The sequence below is a fragment of the Salvia hispanica genome, unplaced genomic scaffold (assembly GCF_023119035.1).
Source record: "Salvia hispanica cultivar TCC Black 2014 unplaced genomic scaffold, UniMelb_Shisp_WGS_1.0 HiC_scaffold_789, whole genome shotgun sequence".
Taxonomy (NCBI): domain Eukaryota; kingdom Viridiplantae; phylum Streptophyta; class Magnoliopsida; order Lamiales; family Lamiaceae; genus Salvia; species Salvia hispanica.
This window is the reverse complement of record NW_025952564.1, coordinates 41,794-49,808: the sequence shown is the minus strand read 5'-3', so window position 1 is coordinate 49,808 and position 8,015 is coordinate 41,794. Positions and strand designations below refer to the sequence as shown.

Below are 8,015 nucleotides of genomic sequence, written 5' to 3'. Positions count from 1 at the left end.
ACATGCGAAATTTGATACAAATATGCTTGATCCTTTCAAGCAAAAACAGTGGGAATACATACATATTCATGCTATACTAATCAATATACTATCACTGTCATAATCCGACTCTGACTGTGATCCGCAGCCCAACTCTTGGCCTCATTAACTAAGTGAGATGGATGCTCTGGAATCTTCAAATCTTCAACGTCACCTTCCAACATCTCCAACACTTTATTCATTGATGGTCGATTGTCAGGATTCATTTGTATGCACCACAAGCCAACTATTGCCATCTTCTTAACGACATTCTTTCCATTCTCATTCACATCATCAACATTGTTGTCCTCTTCAACAATTCCAAGCTCCTCACCTTTATTAATGCAATCATATATCCAATCCGGGAAATACTTGTTTGGATCATCCTTGTTGTTTACACCTGTCATCTCCATTAACAACATCCCAAAACTATACACATCGGCCTTGTGAGACACTTGGCCAATGCTTCTGCAATTGAGTTCCGGAGCAACATAGCCTACGGTGCCTCTAACAGCCGTCATCGTCACCACCTCCTTGTCTATGGAGCATAACTTTGCTAGCTCGAAATCGGTGACCTTGGGGACAAACTTTATGCTAGCCCGAAATCGGTGACCTTGGGGACAAACTTGTAATCAAGAAGCATATTGTGGGGCTTGATATCAAAATGCAAGATCTTGATATCACAACCACTATGCAAATACTCAATCCCTCGGGCCGCTCCAACTGCAATCTTGAATTTCATACCCCAATCCAGCGAAGATGCTTTTTTTTTTGTTTGAAGATGTACTTGTCAAGAGAGCCATTTGGCATGAAATCGAGTACAAGAGCACGCTTAGATCTCTCTGCACAATATCCTACAATTGAACAACATTGACATGATGGATCCTCCCAATTGTTCCGATTTCATTGATGACATCTTTGTTATTTATTTTGGCCTTTAATAGCTTGACTGCTACATAATGGCCACTCCGAAGCTTTCCTTTGTAAACAGAGCCGAAGCCACCTTCACCTAGTTTGTCTCGAAAATTTCTAGTCATCTTCTTTATGTCTGAATAGGAGTACCTGATGGGGGACAAATGGTTGTCACTTTGTAGGAAGCTCTCTATTTCCTCGTACGCGGACAAATGCCTTCTTCGGAATTTGTAGATCAGGAACCCCATCGCGCAAAGAAACCCCACGATGAATCTTAGTTCCAAGTAAACAATTGCCGAATTAGAAGCATTAAATTGGTATCTAATATCTACAATCGTTTGGATCATCTCGCCAACGGATTGAGCACCGGGAAGCCAATCTGCATTTCCACACACATGATAGTAAAACAGAGTGAAAACATATTCCTCTAACTAAAAATAATAGACTCAAACAAAAGGTGTATAAGAAGTCTTTAACGGGCTCTGTTTCAGTCCAAAAAATCACGGCAAGTGTGATGGTGATAATGATTTTTGCCGCAATGCCTACCCCAATAAATACAATAGCTGGAAAATTTCTGGACAAAGATAATTACTGCCTACATACAAATCTCTTATGCTAATTAGATATTGATACTATAGGGGGTGTGATCAATTGCTAACTTTCTTAAGTTGCTAACTTATCAATGCAGTGTATTAAAAATGTCAATACGATGACATTAAAATGTTAATACATAATTTTGTTGAACTTTAATATAATGTGTTGATATTATGTGTTGACATTTTGATGTCACCGTGTTGATATTTTTAATACACTGTATTGATGAGTTAGCAGAGTTAGCAACCTAAATAGTTAGCAATAGAATGCAACCCCCTAGATATTAGTTGTCAATAAATAAATAGCGCAGCACAAGTTTCAAAACTCACCAAGTATGAACATTAAAATCATGAGAAAGCCTCCAGTTGGACCTAATCAGGACTATAATCAAATTTGTTGAGAGGTATATAAATATATACATAGAGTGAGAGAGAGAGAGTAGTGATCAAATGACCGTTAAAATGGGAACTGAGAATCACATCAGTTTGCTAGTTAAGTACATCACAAAACATATAGTTGCTGACTTTCAATATCACATAACCCTGTTGATATTAACGAACTTATATCTTTTGTGATGTCAATTGATATTAATGAATTATCGAACTGATATGGTTCTCGATTCTCATTTAATGGCGGTCATAGGGGAATATGACTACTCTATATATGTATATATCACCAATTGTTTCTATTCTTCTTAATTTATAAACATGGAACAACAGATCATCTTACCTTTAGGTGATAGGAAGGAGTCCTTGATGTAGTCTGCAATTTCAAGAACACATAAAGATATCAACAATAGAAATGGAATCCTAAACTTGTAAGCAAATGATCTAATCTTACCCCATTTACGTTGAAGCGATGAACGGCGGCAATTAACTAGCTGATACGGATCGACACCTCCTTGGCCATAGCTACATATTAATCCTTGCCAATTTAGATTAAATCCATATAGCAGATACTGATGGATTTCAGACAGTGACACATTGTACCAATATGCAAAGCGCCAAGATATTGCCGGTACAGTGTCTATTGTGCACATATGGCCTATATCTTTGACACGCAGCTTCCCGACGTTTATATATGTATATTTGCTATATTGCTCGCAACCAGTGAGATGCGTGAAGAGGGAAGAGTTAGGCAACGGATACTCGCAGCTCACCAAACTAATTAAATGATAGCCAAAGCTGAGCCCGTCGCCAAAACTACGGATAACACTATTATAATCGGACACGGAATGTGTAGGAAAAGAGCAACTGCTGTTGTCTGTGGAAATATCAGAGAGTCTCATGCTAAAGTTTTGGTAATGGATTGCTTTGACATAGTACTTGTGGGAGTCGATGTGCATTAAGGTGACGTTGTTTTCGCATACTAACTCGTAGCCGGGATCGCGACAGTTGCTGAGGCGGAAAGGGAAGCTGATGGGAATGAGGCCACAGGAAGAAGGGGGGCATTTTGCATAACAATTTTGAATGAATTGAAGTGAAAGAATGAAGAGAGATGAACAAGTGAGAAAGAAGACTTTTTTGTTGACCATCTTAATATTTTTTCCAAATGCAAGGCTATGGATCTATGACCCAAACTAGATCACAGTATATAGTGCATATAATGCAGAATGCTCATCCACAACCACCCAATATTTAATACAGAAGCAAACAAATGGGATGAATTGAATTTGGCACACATTCTTATTTTACATTAGATGAAAGACTTAAAGTCTTCGCTTCTATATCAGTCTAAAGTTTTTGCTTATATTTCTTTTTTAATTTGGTTGCCAACCATGACTGAACTTTAAAAACCACTAGAGCACACAAATAAAAAATTTAAATGGATGACCTTTATTTATTTATTACTAGTATTATTCCAATTGTGGTGTGAGAAATTTAGTAATGAAAAAATTGAGGCAACTTCCCGGACGTAGACAAGAAATTATACTGGAAGGAGCCAAAAAATATAATCCTTATGTGTGGTGTTTGGTTTTATAGATAAAATATTATCAAGACATAATTTAGAATTGTGAGATTATTTTAGTCATAGGGGTTAGCTATGACTAATTATTCTATGATTATCCATCTAGTAAGATTGAATTGATGTACTCAATCTTATGAACCAAACCTTCTATAAATTTAATCCGGGATACAATCTTGCAATCCGAACGCCTAATTTTAAGTATATTTGCCTAACTGCGGCAAAATTTTTTAGTAATAAGAGATAATGGATGATGTAATAAAGTGAATGCTTTGTTATTTATAAAAAGCCATGAGTAACTTTGTAAAAAAAATTATGCTCTAATTAAGACATTTCTTTTCGACACGAATATTAAGAAAAATTGTGTTAGTGAGTTAAGTAAATGGAGAATAAAATAGACAAAAAAGGTAGAGAAATGAAGAGAGAATAAAATAAGAGAAGTAAATTTGGTATGGAAAAATGCGTTACTTTTACTAAAAAAAGGAAAATAACTCTATTATGGAACTTATCAAAATGACAAAATGACTCTATTACTATGGAACAACTATTATAGAACGTATCAAAATGACAAAATGACTATTACTATTGAACGAAGGGAGTACTCCCTCCGTCCCACTTAAGGTGACACGTTTTCCTTTTTAGTTTGTCCCAACTAAGATGACACATTTCCTTTTTTGATAACTTTCTCTCTCCAATTAATACACTCAACCACTTTTTCTCACTCCTATTAAAATATTCATCTATCTTTATCTCTCTACTTTAATACCTACACCTACCTTTTCTCTCTCAAATTAAACACTTTAACCAATAACTCCTAAAATTCCGTGCCGGCTAAGCAATGTGTTATCTTAGCCGGACGGAGGAAGTAGTAATTTTGAAGGAAAGATTCGATTTGATCGGAAACACTGGAGCAGCCGGAGCTGGTGCGAAGAGCAAGTCGCCGGAGCTCCTCCCTGTCTCGAACAGAGCCGATCAATTTCTCCCATAAATCATATACCCTTGACATTTTGACTCAATCTTTACTCAAATTTATCAAACGCGTGATAGATTAAAATTGTCCATATCACTGCAATTCGAAGGTTGAGAGTTTCAGACTTTGACCGTTTGCATTATTATTTGATGTTTTTCATGGAAGGAGCACAAGTCAAAGATCGGTTTTTTCTTTATATTGGGACGAAATGGCCACTGCAATTCCGGCTGTATCCGCTGCTCATCCTTCCCCTTTCTCGCCGGCGAAATTCCTGTTGTCTTCTCTTCGCCTCGCCTCAATCTAGTGAAATTCAAGGTATGATGACGTCGAATCATTTCAAATTGAGTGTCTCGAAATTTCTGTTGTCTTCTATTCGTCTCGCCTCATCAACTGTTTTACTAGCTGAAGATTGTTGAATGGGTATTAATTTGCTTTAATTTTCAATTAGGGTTAACGAAAGAGGAAAAATTCCAGCTGAAGTCTTAGAAACAAATTAGGTTGAATCTGCTGATTACTGCAAGATTCAATTTAGGGAAAATGTCTGCAATCTATGATAACTGGGAGAGGCTGGTGGCTGCTGTTATAAAGAAGCAGCAGATATGGGAACTCTGCCATCAATCTTCCAGCACCCTCTCCGGGGCTTCGTATCTGTCTTCTTCCTTTGGCGATCTGAGCTTCGAAATTTCAATATTACTACATAATTGCCTCCGAAGCTGTTTCTGTTCTCACAGTTCTGCCCTGCTTTTGATGTCGAAAATTCAGCCTTGGCTTCTGTGAAGTTGCTTGGGACCGGAACCTTTGGAAGTGTGTATGTGGCTATGATGGATGGCGAGCCAAGGTTTGTGGTGAAGAGGCTCGAGTCAGAGGGTATTTCTGAACTGGAATTCAAGCGGAGCATGGAGATTCTTGGAAAAGTTAGGCATGAAAATGTGGTTGCGTTAAGAGCTTATTATTCTTCGGCGGATGAAAAGCTTATGCTGTATGATTATTACAGTAATGGAAGTGTGCATTCGCTATTACATGGTACATTAAACTCCATAGGTTCAGCTCAGATTTCCTTGTTCCTTATTCAATTGAACTTAAATTTGTGTTGTATTTGCGATATAGTTCTGATGCTGCATTGAGTGAGTTTATTCTAAGATAATTAGTGATTAGACTAAATAAATATGGATTCCCTCTAGATATTTGGATTGATGAATGAACCAAACCTCATCCTATTTCTGTGACTGGATAACTAATTTGGCAGTGTTGTCCTATTTAACCATACTGATATTGCATTGTAGTTTGTATTCTATTTAGTTTATTAGTTGTTTGTTATTAGTGGAGTCTTAGATATGGGGCTATCTTTTAGAGTTTTATTCAAGTTGGAGTCTTACGTAGAGTCTTATAAATGGGGCTTACTGATCCTTACATTTGAAGTGTACAAAGTAGTATAAGCGATTGCTGTGTGTAGCGCTCTCCCTCTTCGGAAGAGGTGTATTGTTAGTTATTCATTTTCTAGTTCAGTTTTATCAAGTTAACTCAGCTTGTTCTCTGTTCCTTGTGTATTTTTTTTTCCTGTGCCTCCTACTTTTTTATGTTGAAGTTTTATCTAGTTAGTTCTATTTGTTCTATGTTCCTTGTGTCTCGTATTTATCATGCCAAATGTGCGGTATGCTCCTCATGCCGACATCTTATCAAGTGCATTTGGTGATTTCGCTTTTCACTTCATATCATTTAGATGTTGATATAATGGAGCACTGACCAGAGCAATGTTCTTTTATATCTTATCATATTTCACAGGCCAGACGAAAAATGTAGACTGGGAAACTAGAGTAAAAATTGCCGTCGGTGCAGCTAGGGGCATTGCTGAAATACACAATGAATTTGGTGGGATGCTTGTCCATGGAAACATTAAGGCATCAAATATTTTTCTGAATCAACAACTATATGGTTGTGTATCATATTTCCTGTTTTCAAACATGGCGAAAACTAGACTGATATCCACTTCATCAGATGTGTATAGCTTTGGAATTCTACTACTTCAACTTCTAACTAGAAAGACTCCTGCGGCTGTTAACCTAGTCAAGCTGGTTAATTCAGTTAAAACTAAAGAGAGGGCTGCTAACGTTTTTGATCCTGATCTATTGAAGCATCCTTCCATTAGAGAACAGATGATTAAAATGCTGCAAATAGGAATTAGATGTGTGGCTAATTCAGCAAAAAAGAGACCTAAAATATCTGAAGTGGTGGAGATGTTGGCGGATATTGACATATCGAGCCGAGTGAGCCGGTCTTTGGACTCAATGAGTCAAGAAGGAAAACTTGTATTTCTTGAGGATGTTAATGTTGGTCCCGTGTTTGAGATCGAGTATTTATTGGAGGCTTCTGCAGAGGTGGTTGGGAAAGGATCATTCGGTACTAGTTACAAGACAATACTCGACAATGGAAGCATAGTTGTGGTGAAGAGATTTAAAGGTGTGAATCCAACATTCAAGGATTTTCAGAAGCATGTGGAGTTATTTGGAAGAATGAATCACATGAATATCGGTAGATTAAAGGCTTATTACTATGGAAGAGAAAATGCTTTTGTTGTATGATTATTACAGTCAAGGCTGCATATCTTCGCTACGTGGTACGTTGAATCTTGTTTTGTCCAAAAGTAAAATGTTATGTGGTAGTTATCTGCAGATTACAAGCAATGTTCAAGAATTGTTTTTGAATGTGTTTATGTTGATTTTGTAGGGATAAGAGGTGATGGTGTGATACCTTTAGACTGGGTGACCAGAGTCAAGATTGCTCTAGATGCAGCAAGAGGCATCGCTCATGTCCACGGACAAGATGAGATGCTCGTGCTCGGAAATATAAAATCCTCCAATATTTTCATCAACGACCAAAATCATACCACTGTGGCCTTTGATGCTGGATTGGCAAATCTGATAAGTCCCGAGAGGCTGCCACATGTACTAGATTTAGTCTACTGTGCCCCAGAAGTAGCAAGCTCGGGGGAAGTGTCACAGGCTTCTGATGTCTATAGCTTTGGAGTTGTGCTGCTTGAACTTTTTTACGGAGTCTCATCTCAAGTTTTTTCATTGCTGCCTGAGCTGGTTCGATCTGTTAATCATACCCATGACTGGCCTGCGGAACTGGTGGATGGCGCTTTTCTGAGGTACAGAGACAAGCAGGCGCTGGCACAAGCATTGCAGATGGCAGCGGGTTGTGTTGGCACAGTCGTGGAACATAGGCCTACGATATTTGAAGTTGTGAAGGTGTTGGAGGAAATTAATGGAGTCGATTGTTCATCTGTTCAATCAAGATTGGAATCCTTATATATATATATATATATATAGGGTCCTGTTAGGTTGAGATTTTTGGGCCTAATTGAGAATTGAGATGCAATCTCAGCCACTCATTCACAATCTTTGTGCGATGTCAACAATGTCTGGTTTATGTCAACAGGGGGGTATTTTTGTCATTTCTGTTCAAAAATGTTCCAGTTGTATTCAAAACACGCCGCTAAACTCTCGAACATTTCTCTGAGTTCTCTCCCAAATTTCTTCTACAATTCTGCATCTTC

The 8,015-nt window shown here is 37.8% G+C and overlaps 4 protein-coding genes across 4 annotated transcripts; 2 read left to right on the top strand and 2 right to left on the bottom strand.

The window, feature by feature from the left end:
* Positions 1-10: 10 nt before the first annotated feature.
* On the bottom strand, positions 11-1,269 carry LOC125200058 (rust resistance kinase Lr10-like). The gene is made up of 2 exons (XM_048097852.1): positions 632-1,269; positions 11-593 (listed from the first exon to the last, which is right to left on the bottom strand). The coding sequence occupies exons 1-2, from the start codon at positions 758-760 to the stop codon at positions 81-83; spliced, it is 642 nt and encodes a 213-aa protein (XP_047953809.1). The 5' UTR covers positions 761-1,269; the 3' UTR covers positions 11-80.
* On the bottom strand, positions 11-2,812 carry LOC125200064. The gene is made up of 3 exons (XM_048097855.1): positions 2,365-2,812; positions 2,254-2,286; positions 11-1,309 (listed from the first exon to the last, which is right to left on the bottom strand). The coding sequence occupies exons 1-3, from the start codon at positions 2,810-2,812 to the stop codon at positions 873-875; spliced, it is 918 nt and encodes a 305-aa protein (XP_047953812.1). The 3' UTR covers positions 11-872.
* Positions 2,813-4,404: 1,592 nt separating this feature from the next.
* LOC125200065 (probable inactive receptor kinase At4g23740) lies at positions 4,405-7,762 on the top strand. The gene is made up of 4 exons (XM_048097856.1): positions 4,405-4,774; positions 4,908-5,482; positions 6,242-7,073; positions 7,184-7,762. The coding sequence occupies exons 2-3, from the start codon at positions 5,278-5,280 to the stop codon at positions 7,036-7,038; spliced, it is 1,002 nt and encodes a 333-aa protein (XP_047953813.1). The 5' UTR covers positions 4,405-4,774; positions 4,908-5,277; the 3' UTR covers positions 7,039-7,073; positions 7,184-7,762.
* On the top strand, positions 7,106-7,978 carry LOC125200063 (probable inactive receptor kinase At4g23740). Its single transcript, XM_048097854.1, has 3 exons — positions 7,106-7,115; positions 7,184-7,707; positions 7,898-7,978. The coding sequence occupies exons 1-3, from the start codon at positions 7,106-7,108 to the stop codon at positions 7,976-7,978; spliced, it is 615 nt and encodes a 204-aa protein (XP_047953811.1).
* The last annotated feature ends 37 nt before the right edge of the window (positions 7,979-8,015 follow it).

What these genes read in the sequence shown, in the direction of transcription:
- LOC125200058 (XM_048097852.1), bottom strand. Translation starts at nt 760, where the DNA reads ATGAAATTCAAGATTGCAGTTGGAGCGGCCCGAGGGATTGAGTATTTG. An exon ending in ATTACAAGTTTGTCCCCAAG is followed by an intron (nt 594 to 631) that starts GTCACCGATTTC and finishes TTTGTCCCCAAG; the next exon opens with GTCACCGATTTCGAGCTAGC.
- LOC125200064 (XM_048097855.1), bottom strand. Translation starts at nt 2,812, where the DNA reads ATGAGACTCTCTGATATTTCCACAGACAACAGCAGTTGCTCTTTTCCT. An exon ending in ATCGCTTCAACGTAAATGGG is followed by an intron (nt 2,287 to 2,364) that starts GTAAGATTAGAT and finishes TTGAAATTGCAG; the next exon opens with ACTACATCAAGGACTCCTTC. An exon ending in CTCCTTCCTATCACCTAAAG is followed by an intron (nt 1,310 to 2,253) that starts GTAAGATGATCT and finishes GTGGAAATGCAG; the next exon opens with ATTGGCTTCCCGGTGCTCAA.
- LOC125200065 (XM_048097856.1), top strand. Translation starts at nt 5,278, where the DNA reads ATGATGGATGGCGAGCCAAGGTTTGTGGTGAAGAGGCTCGAGTCAGAG. An exon ending in TGTGCATTCGCTATTACATG is followed by an intron (nt 5,483 to 6,241) that starts GTACATTAAACT and finishes CATATTTCACAG; the next exon opens with GCCAGACGAAAAATGTAGAC.
- LOC125200063 (XM_048097854.1), top strand. An exon ending in CGATATTTGAAGTTGTGAAG is followed by an intron (nt 7,708 to 7,897) that starts GTGTTGGAGGAA and finishes TTATGTCAACAG; the next exon opens with GGGGGTATTTTTGTCATTTC.